Source organism: Oncorhynchus keta, chromosome 11, assembly GCF_023373465.1.
Source record: "Oncorhynchus keta strain PuntledgeMale-10-30-2019 chromosome 11, Oket_V2, whole genome shotgun sequence".
NCBI lineage: Eukaryota > Metazoa > Chordata > Actinopteri > Salmoniformes > Salmonidae > Oncorhynchus > Oncorhynchus keta.
This window is the reverse complement of record NC_068431.1, coordinates 8,379,830-8,398,718: the sequence shown is the minus strand read 5'-3', so window position 1 is coordinate 8,398,718 and position 18,889 is coordinate 8,379,830. Positions and strand designations below refer to the sequence as shown.

The window sequence follows — 18,889 nt, the reverse complement described above, 5'->3', positions numbered from 1 at the left end:
TACCTACAACATGCTCGTACCGACAACATGCTCGTATTGTTACCTACAACATGCTCGTATTGTTACCTACAACATGCTCGTATTGTTACCGACAACATGCTCGTATTGTTACCTACAACATGCTCGTATTGTTACCGACAACATGCTCGTATTGTTACCGACAACATGCTCGTACTGTTACCGACAACATGCTCGTACCTACAACATGCCTGTACTGTTACCGACAAAATGCTCGTACCTACAACATGCTCGTACTGTTACCTACAACATGCTCGTATTGTCACCGACGACATGCTCGTATTGTCACCTACAACATGCTCGTACTGTTACTGACAACATGCTCGTATTGTTACTGACAACATGCTCGTATTGTTACCGACAACATGCTCGTATTGTTACCTACAACATGCTCGTACTGTTACCTACAACATGCTCGTACTGTTACCTACAACATGCTCGTATTGTTACCTACAACATGCTCGTATTGTCACAACATGCTCGTAAACATGCTCGTATTGTTACCGACAACATGCTCGTATTGTTACCGACAACATGCTCGTATTGTTACCGACAACATGCTCGTATTGTTACCTACAACATGCTCGTATTGTTACCTACAACATGCTCGTATTGTTACCTACAACATGCTCGTATTGTTACCTACAACATGCTCGTATTGTCACCTCGTATTGTTACCTACAACATGCTCGTATTGTCCCGACAACATGCTCGTATTGTTACCTACAACATGCTCGTATTGTCACCGACAACATGCTCGTATTGTTACCGACAACATGCTCGTATTGTTACCTACAACATGCTCGTATTGTCACCGACAACATGCTCGTATTGTTACCTACAACATGCTCGTATTGTTACCTACAACATGCTCGTATTGTTACCTACAACATGCTCGTATTGTTACCTACAACATGCTCGTATTGTCACCGACAACATGCTCGTATTGTTACCTACAACATGCTCGTATTGTTACCGACAACATGCTCGTATTGTTACCTACAACATGCTCGTACTGTTAACGACAACATGCTCGTATTGTCACCGACAACATGCTCGTATTGTTACCGACAACATGCTCGTATTGTTACCTACAACATGCTCGTATTGTTACCTACAACATGCTCGTATTGTCACCGACAACATGCTCGTACTGTTACCGACAACATGCTCGTATTGTTACCTACAACATGCTCGTACTGTTACCTACAACATGCTCGTATTGTTACCGACAACATGCTCGTACTGTTACCGACAACATGCTCGTATTGTTACCTACAACATGCTCGTATTGTCACCGACAACATGCTCGTATTGTTACCTACAACATGCTCGTATTGTCACCGACAACATGCTCGTATTGTTACCGACAACATGCTCGTATTGTTACCTACAACATGCTCGTATTGTTACCGACAACATGCTCGTATTGTTAACATGCGACAACATGCTCGTATTGTTACCGACAACATGCTCGTATTGTTACCGACAACATGCTCGTATTGTCACCGACAACATGCTCGTATTGTTACCGACAACATGCTCGTATTGTTACCGACAACATGCTCGTATTGTTACCTACAACATGCTCGTATTGTTACCTACAACATGCTCCTACAACATGCTCGTATTGTTACCGACAACATGCTCGTATTGTCCTACAACATGCTCGTATTGTCACACAACATGCTCGTATTGTTACCGACAACATGCTCGTGCTCGTATTGTCCCCTAACATGCTCGACAACATGCTCGTATTGTTACCTACAACATGCTCGTTTGTTACCGACAACATGCTCGTATTGTTACCGACAACATGCTCGTATTGTTACCTAACAACATGCTCGTATTGTTACCTACAACATGCTCGTATTGTTACCTACAACATGCTCGTATTGTTACCTACAACATGCTCGTATTGTTACCATGACAACATGCTCGTATTGTTACCTGCTCGTACAACATGCTCGTATTGTTACCTACAACATGCTCGTATTGTCCCCTACAACATGCTCGTATTGTTACCCTGACAACATGCTCGTATTGTTACCTACAACATGCTCTCGTATTGTTACCTACAACATGCTCGTATTGTTACCTACAACATGCTCCGACAACATGCTATTTGTTACCGACAACATGCTCCTACAACATGCTCGTATTGTTACCTACAACATGCTCGTATTGTTACCTACAACATGCTCGTATTGTCCTGACAACATGCTCGTATTGTTACCTACAACATGCTCGTATTGTTACTCGTATTGTTACAACATGCTGCGTATTGTTACCTACAACATGCTGCGTATTGTTACCTACAACATGCTCGTATTGTTACCTTGCTCGTATTGTCCTGACAACATGCTCGTATTGTTACCGACAACATGCTCGTATTGTTACCTACAACATGCTCGTATTGTTACCTACAACATGCTCGTATTGTTACCGACAACATGCTCGTATTGTCCCCTACAACATGCTCGTATTGTTACCTACAACATGCTCGTATTGTTACCTACAACATGCTCGTATTGTTACCTACAACATGCAACATGCAACATGCTCGTATTGTTACCGACAACATGCTCGTATTGTTACCTACAACATGCTCGTATTGTTACCTACAACATGCTCGTATTGTCCCCTACAACATGCTCGTATTCTTACCTACAACATGCTCGTATTGTTACCTACAACATGCTCGTATTGTTACCTACAACATGCTCGTATTGTTACCTACAACATGCTCGTATTGTTACCTACAACATGCTCGTATTGTTACCTACAACATGCTCAACATGTATTGTTACCTACAACATGCTCGTATTGTTACCTCGTATTGTTACAAACATGCTCGTATTGTTACCTACAACATGCTCGTATTGTTACCTACAACATGCTCGTATTGTTACCTACAACATGCTCGTATGCTGTTACCTACAACATGCTCGTATTGTTACCTACAACATGCTCGTATTGTCCCAACATGCTTGTTACCTACAACATGCTCGTATTGTCCCCTACAACATGCTCGTACAACAACATGCTCAACATGCTCGTATTGTTACCTACAACATGCTCGTATTGTTACCTACAACATGCTCGTATTGTTACCTACAACATGCTCGTACAACATTGTTACCTACAACATGCTCGTATTGTTACCGACAACATGCTCGTATTGTTACCTACAACATGCTCGTATTGTTACCTACAACATGCTCGTATTGTCCCCTACAACATGCTCGTATTGTTACCTACAACATGCTCGTATTGTTACCGACAACATGCTCGTATTGTTACCTACAACATGCTCGTATTGTTACCTACAACATGCTCGTATTGTTACCTACAACATGCTCGTGTATTGCTCGTACCTACAACATGCTCGTATTGTTACCTACAACATGCTCGTATTGTTACCGACAACATGCTCGTATTGTTACCTACAACATGCATGCGTATTGTTACCGACAACATGCTCGTATTGTCCCCTACAACATGCTCGTATTGTTACCTACAACATGCTCGTATTGTTACCTACAACATGCTCGTATTGTTACCTACAACATGCTCGTATTGTTACATGCTCGTATTGTCCCCTACAACATGCTCGTATTGTTACCTACAACATGCTCGTATTGTTACCTACAACATGCTCGTATTGTTACCGACAACATGCTCGTATTGTTACCTACAACATGCTCGTATTGTTACCTACAACATGCTCGTATTGTTACCGACAACATGCTCGTATTGTTACCTGACAACATGCTCGTATTGTTACCGACAACATGCTCGTATTGTCCCCGACAACATGCTCGTATTGTCCCAACATGCTCGTAACATGCTCTACAACATGCTCGTATTGTTACCGACAACATGCTCGTATTGTCCCCTAACCTACAACATGCTCGTATTGTCCCCTACAACATGCTCGTATTGTTACCTACAACATGCTCATTGTTGCTCATATTGTTACCGACAACATGCTCGTATTGTCCCCTACAACATGCTCGTATTGTTACCTACAACAACATGCTCGTATTGTTACCGACAACATGGACAACATGCTCGTATTGTTACCGACAACATGCTCGTATTGTCCCCTGCAACATGCTCGTATTGTTACCTACAACATGCTCGTATTGTCCCTACAACATGCTCGTATTGTTACCTACAACATGCTCGTCCCCTACAACATGCTTGCTCGTGTTACCTACAACATGCTCGTATTGTTACCTACAACATGCTCGTATTGTTACCTACAACATTGTTACCGACAACATGCTCGTATGCTGTCCCCTACAACATGCTCGTATTGTTACCTACAACATGCTCGTATTGTTACCTACAACATGCTCGTATTGTCCCCTACAACATGCTCGTATTGTCCCCTACAACATGCTCGTATTGTTACCTACAACATGCTCGTATTGTTACCGACAACATGCTCGTATTGTCCCCTACAACATGCTCGTATTGTTACCGACAACATGCTCGTATTGTCCCCTACAACATGCCGTGCATTGTATTGTTACCTACAACATGCTCGTATTGTTACCTACAACATGCTCGTATTGTCCCCTACAACATGCTCGTATTGTTACCTACAACATGCTCGTATTGTTACCGACAACATGCTCGTATTGTTACCTACAACATGCTCGTATTGTTACCATGCTCAACATGCTCGTATTGTTACCTACAACATGCTCGTATTGTCCCCTACAACATGCTCGTATTGTCACCTACAACATGCTCGTATTGTTACCTACAACATGCTCGTATTGTTACCTACAACATGCTCGTATTGTTACCGACAACATGCTCGTATTGTTACCTACAACATGCTCGACCCCTAACATGCTCGTATTGTCACCGACAACATGCTCGTATTGTTACCGAATGCTCGTATTGTTACATGCTCGTATTGTCACCTACAACATGCTCGTATTGTTACCGACAACATGCTCGTATTGTTACCGACAACATGCTCGTATTGTTAACATGCTCGTATTGTCCCCGTGTCCCCTACAACATGCTCGTATTGTCACCTACAACATGCTCGTATTGTCCCCTTGCTCGTATTGTCCCAACATGCTCGTATTGTTACCTACAACATGCTCGTATTGTTACCTACAACATGCTCGTGCTCGTTGTCCCCTAACAACATGCTCGTATTGTTACCGACAACATGCTCGTATTGTTACCTACAACATGCTCGTATTGTTACCTACAACATGCTCGTATTGTTACCTACAACATGCTCGTATTGTTACCTACAACATGCTCGTATTGTTACTGACAACATGCTCGTATTGTTACCGACAACATGCTCGTATTGTTACCGACAACATGCTCGTATTGTTACCGACAACATGCTCGTATTGTTACCGACAACATGCTCGTATTGTTACCGACAACATGCTCGTATTGTTACCGACAACATGCTCGTATTGTTACCTACAACATGCTCGTATTGTCCCCTACAACATGCTCGTATTGTTACTGACAACATGCTGCGTATTGTCCCCTACAACATGCTCGTATTGTCACCTACAACATGCTCGTATTGTTACCGACAACATGCTCGTATTGTTACTGACAACATGCTCGTATTGTTACCGACAACATGCTCGTATTGTTACCTGACAACATGCTCGTATTGTTACCGACAACATGCTCGTATTGTTACCTACAACATGCTCGTATTGTTACCTACAACATGCTCGTATTGTTACCTACAACATGCTCGTATTGTCCCCTACAACATGCTCGTATTGTTACTGACAACATGCTCGTATTGTTACCTACAACATGCTCGTATTGTTACCTACAACATGCTCGTATTGTTACCTACAACATGCTCGTATTGTTACCTACAACATGCTCGTATTGTTACCGACAACATGCTCGTATTGTTACCTACAACATGCTCGTATTGTTACCTACAACATGCTCGTATTGTTACTGACAACATGCTCGTATTGTTACCGACAACATGCTCGTATTGTCCCCTGCAACATGCTCGTATTGTTACCGACAACATGCTCGTATTGTCCCCTACAACATGCTCGTATTGTTACCTACAACATGCTCGTATTGTTACCTACAACATGCTCGTATTGTTACCGACAACATGCTCGTATTGTCCCCTACAACATGCTCGTATTGTTACCTACAACATGCTCGTTAACCTACAACATGCTCGTATTGTCCCCTACAACATGCTCGTATTGTTACCTACAACATGCTCGTATTGTTACCTACAACATGCTCGTATTGTTACCTACAACATGCTCGTATTGTTACCTACAACATGCTCGTATTGTCCCCTACAACATGCTCGTATTGTTACCTACAACATGCTCGTATTGTCCCTACAACATGCTCGTATTGTTACCTACAACATGCTCGTATTGTCACCTACAACATGCTCGTATTGTTACCGACAACATGCTCGTATTGTTACCTACAACATGCTCGTATTGTTACCTGACAACATGCTCGTATTGTTACCGACAACATGCTCGTATTGTTACCGACAACATGCTCGTATTGTTACCGACAACATGCTCGTATTGTTACCGACAACATGCTCGTATTGTTACCGACAACATGCTCGTATTGTTACCGACAACATGCTCGTATTGTTACCGACAACATGCTCGTATTGTCACTGACAACATGCTTGTACTGTTACCGACAACATGCTCGTATTGTTACCTACAACATGCTCGTACTGTTACCTACAACATGCTCGTATTGTCACTGACAACATGCTCGTATTGTTACCGACAACATGCTCGTATTGTCCCCTACAACATGCTCGTATTGTTACCGACAACATGCTCGTATTGTTACCGACAACATGCTCGTATTGTTACCGACAACATGCTCGTATTGTTACCGACAACATGCTCGTATTGTCACCGACAACATGCTCGTATTGTTACCGACAACATGCTCGTATTGTTACCGACAACATGCTCGTATTGTTACCGACAACATGCTCGTACTGTTACCGACAACATGCTCGTATTGTTACCGACAACATGCTCGTACTGTTACCGACAACATGCTCGTATTGTTACCGACAACATGCTCGTTACCTACAACATGTCACCGACAACATGCTCGTATTGTTACCGACAACATGCTCGTATTGTTACCGACAACATGCTCGTATTGTTACTGACAACATGCTCGTATTGTTACCGACAACATGCTCGTATTGTTACCTGACAACATGCTCGTATTGTTACTGACAACATGCTCGTATTGTTACCGACAACATGCTCGTATTGTTACCTACAACATGCTCGTATTGTTACCGACAACATGCTCGTATTGTTACCTACAACATGCTCGTATTGTTACCTACAACATGCTCGTATTGTTACCGACAACATGCTCGTATTGTCACCTACAACATGCTCGTATTGTTACCTACAACATGCTCGTATTGTTACCTACAACATGCTCGTATTGTTACCTACAACATGCTCGTATTGTTACCTACAACATGCTCGTATTGTCACCTACAACATGCTCGTATTGTTACCTACAACATGCTCGTATTGTTACCTGACAACATGCTCGTACTGTTACCTACAACATGCTCGTATTGTTACCGACAACATGCTCGTACTGTTACCGACAACATGCTCGTATTGTTACCGACAACATGCTCGTATTGTTACCGACAACATGCTCGTATTGTCACCTACAACATGCTCGTACTGTTGTCACCGACAACATGCTCGTACTGTTACCGACAACATGCTCGTATTGTTACCTACAACATGCTCGTACTGTTACCTACAACATGCTCGTATTGTTACCGACAACATGCTCGTATTGTCACCGACAACATGCTCGTATTGTTACCTACAACATGCTCGTATTGTTACCTCGACAACATGCTCGTATTGTCACCTACAACATGCTCGTATTGTTACCGACAACATGCTCGTATTGTTACCGACAACATGCTCGTATTGTTACCGACAACATGCTCGTATTGTTACCGACAACATGCTCGTATTGTTACCGACAACATGCTCGTATTGTCACCGACAACATGCTCGTTACCGACAACATGCTCGTATTGTTACCGACAACATGCTCGTATTGTCACCGACAACATGCTCGTATTGTTACCGACAACATGCTCGTATTGTCCCCTACAACATGCTCGTATTGTCACCGACAACATGCTCGTATTGTTACCGACAACATGCTCGTATTGTCACCGACAACATGCTCGTATTGTCACCGACAACATGCTCGTATTGTCACCGACAACATGCTCGTATTGTCACCGACAACATGCTCGTATTGTCACCTACAACATGCTCGTATTGTCACCGACAACATGCTCGTATTGTCACCGACAACATGCTCGTATTGTCACCGACAACATGCTCGTATTGTTACCGACAACATGCTCGTATTGTTACTGACAACATGCTCGTATTGTTACCGACAACATGCTCGTATTGTTACCGACAACATGCTCGTATTGTTACCGACAACATGCTCGTATTGTTACCGACAACATGCTCGTATTGTTACCGACAACATGCTCGTATTGTTACCTACAACATGCTCGTATTGTTACCGACAACATGCTCGTATTGTCACCTACAACATGCTCGACAACATACCGACAACATGCTCGTACCCGACAACATGCTCGTACACAACATGCTCGTATTGTCACCGACAACATGCTCGTATTGTTACCGACAACATGCTCGTATTGTTACCTACAACATGCTCGTATTGTTACCTACAACATGCTCGTATTGTTACCGACAACATGCTCGTATTGTCACCTACAACATGCTCGTATTGTTACCGACAACATGCTCGTACCGACAACATGCTCGTATTGTCACCGACAACATGCTCGTATTGTCACCGACAACATGCTCGTATTGTTACCGACAACATGCTCGTATTGTACCTACAACATGCTCGTATTGTTACCTACAACATGCTCGTATTGTTACCTACAACATGCTCGTATTGTTACCTACAACATGCTCGTATTGTTACCGACAACATGCTCGTATTGTTATAACATGCTCATATTGTTACCTACAACATGCTCGTATTGTTACCTACAACATGCTCGTATTGTCACCTACAACATGCTCGTATTGTTACCGACAACATGCTCGTATTGTCACCGACAACATGCTCGTATTGTTACCGACAACATGCTCGTATTGTTACCGACAACATGCTCGTATTGTTACCGACAACATGCTCGTATTGTTACCGACAACATGCTCGTATTGTTACCTACAACATGCTCGTATTGTCACCTACAACATGCTCGTATTGTCACCGACAACATGCTCGTATTGTTACCGACAACATGCTCGTATTGTTACCGACAACATGCTCGTATTGTTACCGACAACATGCTCGTATTGTTACCGACAACATGCTCGTACTGTTACCGACAACATGCTCGTATTGTTACCGACAACATGCTCGTATTGTTACCGACAACATGCTCGTATTGTTACCGACAACATGCTCGTATTGTTACTGACAACATGCTCGTATTGTTACCTACAACATGCTCGTATTGTTACCGACAACATGCTCGTATTGTTACCGACAACATGCTCGTATTGTTACTGACAACATGCTCATATTGTTACCTGACAACATGCTCGTATTGTTACCTACAACATGCTCGTATTGTTACCGACAACATGCTCGTATTGTTACCGACAACATGCTCGTATTGTTACTGACAACATGCTCGCATTGTTACCTACAACATGCTCGTACTGTTACCGACAACATGCTCGTATTGTCACCTACAACATGCTCGTACCGACAACATGCTCGTACTGTTACCGACAACATGCTCGTATTGTTACCTACAACATGCTCGTATTGTCACCTACAACATGCTCGTATTGTTACCGACAACATGCTCGTACCTACAACATGCTCGTATTGTTACCGACAACATGCTCGTATTGTTACCTACAACATGCTCGTACCGACAACATGCTCGTACCGACAACATGCTCTGTTACCGACAACATGCTCGTATTGTCACCGACAACATGCTCGTATTGTTACCGACAACATGCTCGTATTGTACCTACAACATGCTCGTATTGTTACCTACAACATGCTCGTATTGTACCTACAACATGCTCATATTGTTACCGACAACATGCTCGTATTGTTACATGACAACATGCTCGCATTGTTACTGACAACATGCTCGTACTGTTACCGACAACATGCTCGTATTGTTACCTACAACATGCTCGTACCGACAACATGCTCGTACCGACAACATGCTCGTATTGTTACTGACAACATGCTCGTATTGTTACCGACAACATGCTCGTATTGTTACTGACAACATGCTTGTATTGTCCCCTACAACATGCTCGTATTGTCCTACAACATGCTCGTATTGTTACCTACAACATGCTCGTACCGACAACATGCTCGTACCTACAACATGCTCGTACCGACAACATGCTCGTACCGACAACATGCTCGTATTGTCACCGACAACATGCTCGTATTGTTACCGATAACATGCTCGTATTGTTACCTACAACATGCTCGTATTGTTACCTACAACATGCTCGTATTGATACCTACAACATGCTCGTATTGTTACCTACAACATGCTCGTATTGTTACCGACAACATGCTCGTATTGTCACCGACAACATGCTCGTATTGCTACCGATACAACATGCTCGTATTGTCACCGACAACATGCTCGTATTGTCACCGACAACATGCTCGTATTGTTACCGACAACATGCTCGTATTGTTACCTACAACATGCTCGTATTGTCCCCTACAACATGCTCGTATTGTCACCGACAACATGCTCGTATTGTTACCTGACAACATGCTCGTATTGTCCCCTACAACATGCTCGTATTGTCACCGACAACATGCTCGTATTGTTACCGACAACATGCTCGTATTGTTACCGACAACATGCTCGTATTGTTACCTACAACATGCTCGTATTGTCCCCTACAACATGCTCGTATTGTTACCGACAACATGCTCGTATTGTCACCGACAACATGCTCGTATTGTTACCGACAACATGCTCGTATTGTTACCGACAACATGCTCGTATTGTTACCTACAACATGCTCGTATTGTCACCTACAACATGCTCGTATTGTCACTGACAACATGTTTTTTTAAACCGCTCCCCCACCCCCTCTTTGGAGGACAAATATCTTCATTTTTTATAGCAACATTTTTGCTACATACATACATACATACATACATACATACATACATACATACATACATACATACATACATACATACATACATACATACATACATACATACATACGTACCATACATACATACGTACATACATGCCATACATACATACGTACCATACATACATACATACATACAACATGCTACCATACATACATACATACAGTACATACAGTACATACAGTACATACGTACATGCGTACGTACATACATACATACAGTACATACTGTACATACGTGCATGCATACATACATACATACATACATACATACATACATACATACATACATACATACATACATACATACAACATGCTACATGGTACTTTTATATAAAGCAGTCACATAACCATAATACATTACCAAACAAACTCTTTAATCCCACCTATCACAATAGACCTCAGCTCTTTAATCCCACCTCTCAGCCCCTCCCACCTATCGCCATAGACCTCAGCTCTTTAATCCCGCCCCTCAGCCACTCTCATCCCATCCCATCTATCACCATAGACCAGCCTCGTTTGGTTTCCATGTGCCATATATTTTTCAATTGTGCTGTGATGTTTTACAACTTTTTTTTTTACCTTTCTAATCATATATTATCCACAGATTGTGAAATGGATGAAAACCTTTCCGACAAGTAATTTGATTATTACATTTTTGGCTGACGATGGCTTTCCAAATTGCCCAACACTGCTAGTTGTACCTGGTTCATTTAAGTGCGTATGTTCTAATTTTTTTTAAACATTCCTGAACCTGTGACCAGAAACCAGCTATGGGGCAATGCCAGAATAAATGATCTATTGATTCTGTACCTTCGTAGCACAATCTACAGAGCTGAGATTGTTGTATGACCCATATACAGTATATAGCATTCTGTTGGTGGCAAGAATTGTATATAATAATTTAAATTGGAAAACTCTGTGTTGAATCAAGTGTAGTTTTTTTTTTGTACATCGCAAAACATATGCTATGAAATTGGTAAGATCTCCCATTTCTTTTGCAACCTGTATGGCGTAGCTGTCAACATTTTTGTCTTCAGATGAAACTGGTATATTTTTCTGTTTATGCCAGTTCCTTTCAGCCAATTTCTAACTGCAAACAAGTTCCCTACCTTCTCTTTTCCACTTGCCTCCTCTGTTTTTGTGGTTGTGCTGCAACATGGTTGTAAATTTGGATTGGGTAAACATGATATTTTCGATAACTGCATGTGACAAATCCTCCGTTTCTATTCATAATATCATTAATACAGTTGAAGTGCAGAAGTTTACATAAACATGCCAAATACATTTAAACTCAGTTTTTCACAATTCCTGACATTTAATGCTACTAAAAATTCCCTGTCCTAGGTCAACATGCTTGTTTTTAAGAATGTGAAATGTCAGAATAATAGGAACAGCTTATTTATTTCAGCTTCTATTTCAATCACATTCCCAGTGGGTCACACGTTTACATACACTCAATTAGCATTTTGTAGCACAACATTTAAATTGGTTAACTTGCAAACGTTTTGGGTAGCCACAAGCTTCCCACAATAACATGAATTTTGTCCCATTCCTCCTGACAGAGCTGGTGTAACTGAGTCAGGTTTGTAGGCCTCCTTGCTCCAACACTTTTTCAGGTCTGCCCACACATTTTCTATAGGATTGAGGTCAGGGCTTTGATGGCCACTCATACCTTGACTTTGTTGTCCTTAAGCCCTTTTGCCACAACTTTGGAAGCATGTTTGGGGTCATTGTCCATTTGGAAGATGCATTTGTGACCAAGCTTTAACTTCCTGACTGATGTCTTGAGATGTTGCTTCGTAATATATCCACATTTTCTGTCCTCATGATGCCATCTATTTTGTGAAGTGCACCAGTCCCTCCTGCAGCAAAGCACCCCCCACAACATGATGCTGCCACCCACGTGCTTCACGGTTGGGATGGTGTTCTTCCTACAAGCATCCCCCGTTTTTCCAAACATAACGATGGTCTTTATGGCCAATCAGTCCTATTTTTGTTTCATCAGACCAGAGGACATTTCTCCAAAAAGTATGACCTTGGTCACCATGTGCAGTTACAAACTGTAGTCTGGCTTTTTTATGGCGGTTTTGGAGCAGTGGCTTCTTCCTTGCTGAGAAGCCTTTCAGGATATGTCAATATAGGACTCGTTTTACTGTGAATATAGATACTTTTATACTCCAGCATCTACACAAGGTCCTTAGTTGTTATTTTGGGATTGATTTGCACTTTCACCCAAACTACGTTCATCTCTAGGAGTCAAACATGTCTCCTTCCTGAGCAGTATGACGGCTGCGTGGTCCCATGGTGTTTATACTTACGTACTATTGTTTTTACAGATGAATGTGGTACCGTCAGGCGTTTGCAAATTGCTCCCAACATGAACCAGACTTGTGGAGGTCTACAATTTTGTTTCTGAGGTCTTGGCTGATTTTATTTCATGTATTTCCCATGATGTCAACCACACAGGCACTGGGTTTGAAAGTAGGCTATGAAATACATCACAGGTACACCTCCAGGACTCAAATTACGTCAATTATTCTATCAGAAGCTTCTAAAGCCAATACATAATTTTCTGGAATTTTCCAAGCTGTTAAAGGTACAGTCAACTTAGTGTATGTAAACTTCTGACCCACTGGAATTGTGATACAGTGAATAAGTGAAATAATTTGTCAACAATTGTTGGAAAAATTACTTGTGTCATGCACAAAGTATATGTCCTAACATTGCCAAAACTATGTTTGTTAACAAACGCCTTAGTGGAGTTGCTGAAAACAAGTTTTAAGACTCAACCTCCTGTATGTAAACTTCTGACTTCAACTGTAAATATAATAAAACAAAATGTCAGTGTAATTTGAGTTTAATTTAATAAACATAATATTTGTTCTGTTTTTTCTGGAGGATAAAACTAAAATTGTAGCTTTGTATGGCTTATTTAAGAAAGGGCAATACTTTAAACACATTTTAATTTTCAATTACTCGGAAATGAGAAGTTGAAATCTGTATAAAGGCAAAAAGGCCATTTTTGAACGAAGGAAGAGCCATCCTTAATTTTGGGTTCAAGTATAACTTATGTATGAGTGAAACTTTTAGTGAGTGGTTTAAAGCTATAATATTTCATCATTTTAGCCCCCCAAACTCATATTCATTATATAAATAGGCACATTTTAATTTTGTCTGGTTTAGCATTCCAAATAAACAATAAAAATTGCTCATGATTTTAAGAAATGAGTCATTTGGAGACAATCAATGTGATTTTTTTATTCCATAAATAGACAAGCATTTACCTCTCCATGTTTGCAGAATCTTGTCTATTAAAACTTTATTGAAATTAATTGTGGTAAATTGATTTATATTTTTTGAGATGTGAATATGTCTACTTCAACATTCACACATTTTTATATGGTACACTTGTCATAATTCGGTTTTAATCCAGAGAGTCTAGAAATGTGATCAGTATCTTCTCCGCAGGGATCCAGATTGCGGACTTGAGAAAAATAATTCCGTCATTGGCATACATTGACACTGTCTTTATCCCCTGGATTTCTAACTCCTTGATATTCTTGTTGGATCTAATTTTAATAGCTTGCATTTCCATGGCCTTGATAAATAGATATGGAGACAACGGACAACCTTGTTTTACTCATCTTAAAAGCTCAATAACCTTTATTTAACTAGGCAAGTCAGTTCAGAACAAATTCTTATTTTCAATGACGGCCTAGGAACAGTGGGTTAACTGCCTGTTCAGGGGCAGAACGACAGATTTGTACCTTGTCAGCTCGGGGGTTTGAACTTGCAACCTTCCGGTTACTAGTCCAACGCTCTAACCACTAGTGTGGAGATTCACCAAAATTAGAGTAATCCAGGCAATTATATATACATTCTAAATGTACTTTAATCAAACGCCTTTTCAAAATCTGCTATGAAGACCTACAACATCCTCGTAGTGTTAATGGCTTGTAGGATCTTATGTAAGTGTGTACTAATCCGTCTCTACAGGCGAATCTGTGTCAGTGATCAAACACACCGACCCCGTCCCTGACCCCAGAGCTGTCAATCAAGACAAGAAGAACATGCTGTTTTCTGTAAGAACTATACTTCCTGTTTGGCACCAGCTCTGCTTGCACTTCTTACTCTCACACAGATAAACACATGGCTTTGTTCTGGTCTCAGCCTGCTGCATTCCTCCAGGGGGGGGTGAAGCTCTTACACTAAAAGGGCATTATTATCATTTTTCTCAATTTCACAGTATTATTCCAACCTCACAGTGTATAAATGTATATAAAACACAGGAAAATCACATTTCTGACTGCACTGGGCCTTTCAGATGTCACCCAGATTATATCTGCTGACCACGTCTGTAGAACCATCTCTTTTAAATGTCAAACCTGAACAAGATTTAGTTGAAAGTAGCAATTGCTGGTCCTATATGGATGCAAAATGCATGGTTTGAATTCAATGTTACACTGACCTCTCCCTTATACTCTTGCTCCTCCTCCTCAGGGCACCAACATCGCTGCGGGGCGAGCCATCGGCATTGTGGTCTCCACTGGTGTATCCACAGAGATCGGTAAGATCAGGAACCAAATGGCAGCCACAGAGCAGGAGAAGACCCCCCTGCAGCAGAAACTGGACGAGTTCGGAGAGCAGCTCTCCAAGGTTGGGTTTTAGGATGATGATAATTGAAATGTATTTATTTATGCTTTGTGCTATCTTATCTACACTGTTTTCTGTTAGTTTTTTTTTGTCTGTTTTCTGTTTTTGGTCTGTGTGTTATGTGCTGTGTATGAGCCATATGACTGCAAGCAGAAAACAAAAGTCACATTTTTTTTTTAGCCCAAAAAACAAACAAACAACGTTTTGAACTTTGAACATTCCAAGGTCATCTCCCTGATCTGCGTGGCCGTCTGGATCATTAACATCGGCCATTTTAGTGACCCCGTCCACGGGGGGTCCTGGATGCGGGGGGCCATCTACTACTTCAAGATTGCTGTGGCCCTGGCTGTGGCTGCCATCCCTGAGGGTATGTGGGAGCAGTTTTATCCATCCCTCTGCCACTCTCTCACTCACTCCAAATTCCATATAAACAATATAATGAATTATCCTATGCTGTTCGTGTCTCTCCGCCTGATCCAATCCTGCCACTCTCTCACTCACTCCAAATTCCATATAAACAATATAATGAATTATCCTATGCTGTTTGTGTCTCTCCGCCTGATCCAATCCTGCCACTCTTTACGACAACTGTCGTCCTCAGGTCTACCTGCTGTGATCACCACTTGCCTGGCGCTGGGAACCCGCCGCATGGCCAAGAAGAACGCCATCGTCCGCAGCCTGCCCTCGGTGGAGACCCTGGGCTGCACCTCCGTCATCTGCTCCGACAAGACCGGCACCCTCACCACTAACCAGATGTCTGTCTGCAAGGTAACCTGGGAATGTCTGGGAATGGTTTCCTGTGGACTGTAACATTAGTGTGACTTACGGCTGTGCACGTACATCAATAAGAAGGTGAAGGGTTAAGTGTCTTTCTCAAGGGCACAAAAGCAGGAGATGGCACATGGGATACCCACACTTTTTTTCCCTATCGGTCTTTGGATTCGGGCCAACAACCCTTTGGTTGCAGACATATCTAACCTCTAGGCTACATGTCGTTGTAGTGGATGTTGTGTCCGTTTTTGTTGTGTCGGCCCAGTCTATTTAGTTCCAGTCCAGAAAGAACCCAAAGCAGTGTACTGTACCTTCATATCGTCATACAGGATTGACACTTCCTTCATACTGGGAGTTTCCTTGGAAAGCCTCCAGTCACACACACAGAGACACACGTGTATATGTATATACACGCACACACACACACTGACAGAGATTTTGGACGGAGAACAGGTGGGGTTAGTCGTAATGGAAAATCCCTGTGGTGTTGTAATGTTTCCAGTCCTCAGCCAGCCTTTTGAGAGCTAGCCAGGGCAGGTTGGCAGCACCACTCTGAGCTGTAGACAACAGTTGTACATGGCCCTCTTGCTCACCCTGAGAGAGCCAGGCACAGACAGCCGCCAGGCAGGAAGCTGCTGCTGAATACCCCTTAGACACCTTTACGTACAGAAACTAAGACCACACACTCTGACACCCATATTGCCACTCTTTTGGAATCAACCAGCCCATCGTGTTCCCCTCCACACAATCTCTGTCTCTGTGTGTCTCTGTCTGTGTGTGTGTGTGTGTGTGTGTGTTGTGTGTGTGTGTGTGTGTGTGTGTGTGTGTGTGTGTGTGTGTGTGTGTGTGTGTGTGTGTGTGTGTGTGTGTGTGTGTGCGCTCCACCATAGAGGAAATGCCAGGATCAATGTTTGTCTTGGCTTCCATTTATCCTCTGGAGCAGGATCTGGCTGACACCCTACCTAACACACACACACTCTTACGCTCACACCTGACCTTTCAACTCTGAGAAGGGCCAAACTGTTTCTCATTTAACCTTTTTGAACATCAACTGTACATGCTGGCCAGAGGTCATTGGTAAGATTAGTAAATTTAGGCATGACATGCCAGAAACAAACGCTGACACTGCACATACAAATGTAACTGATCAAATTATGAAAGACGAGTATTGTAATTTTGATTTCCATAAAGTGAGTGTGGAAGAGGTGAAAAAAATGTGTTGTCTATCAACATTGACAAGCCACCGGGGACTGACTACTTGGGTAGAGAATTACTTGGATGGAAAATTACTGAGGATAATAATAGCAGATGATATTACCACTCCTATTTGCCATATCTTCAATCTAAGCCTGATAGAAAGTGTCTGCCCCCAGAGTTAAGGGAAGCAAAGTCATTCCGCCACCCAAGAATAGTAAAGCCCCCTTTACTGGCTCAAATAGCCGACCAATCAGACAAACTTTTTGAAAAAAATATTTTACTGTAAATAAATTGACAAGACTTTATGCTTTTAGGGAAGGACATTCAACAAGCACGGCACTTACACAAATGACTGATTGGCTGAGAGAAATTTATGATGAATAGATTGTGGGAGCTGTTTTACTAGACTTCAGTGCGGCTTTTGACATTATTGATCATAGACCGCTGATGGAAAAACATGTGTTATGGCTTTACACTCCTTGCTATATTGTGGATCAAGAGTCTAACATAACACAGAGGGTGTTCTTTAATGGAAGCCTCTCCAACATAATCCAGGTAGAATCAGGAATTCCCCAGGGCAGATGTCCAGGCCCCTTTCTTCAATCTTTAGCTACCATTGGCCTTGAGTAAAACCAGTGTGTCTATGTATGTGGATGACTCAACACTATACACATCAGCTACTACAGCGAGTGATATCACTGCAACACTTAACAAAGAGCTGCAGTTAGTTTCAGCATCGGTGGCAAGGAATAAGTTAGTCCTAAATATTTGAAAAACTAAAAGCATTGTATTTGGCACAAATCATTCACTAAACCTCAACTAAATCTTGTAATGAATAATGTGGTTATTTAATAAGTTTAGGAGACTAAACTACTTGGAGTAACCCTGGATTGTAAACTTTCATGGTCAAAACATATTGATACAACAGTAACTAA

The 18,889-nt window shown here is 41.9% G+C and overlaps 1 protein-coding gene across 2 annotated transcripts in view; it reads left to right on the top strand.

The window, feature by feature from the left end:
* Positions 1-18,889, top strand: part of LOC118389758 (sarcoplasmic/endoplasmic reticulum calcium ATPase 1-like) — a 118,458-nt gene that overhangs the window by 47,969 nt on the left and 51,600 nt on the right. For both annotated transcript variants that reach the window (XM_052529366.1, XM_052529365.1), the window contains 4 exons: positions 15,330-15,415; positions 15,834-15,989; positions 16,212-16,353; positions 16,588-16,754. In XM_052529366.1, coding sequence (XP_052385326.1) covers positions 15,330-15,415; positions 15,834-15,989; positions 16,212-16,353; positions 16,588-16,754 — 551 coding nt within the window. The remainder of the gene's footprint in view (positions 1-15,329; positions 15,416-15,833; positions 15,990-16,211; positions 16,354-16,587; positions 16,755-18,889) is intronic.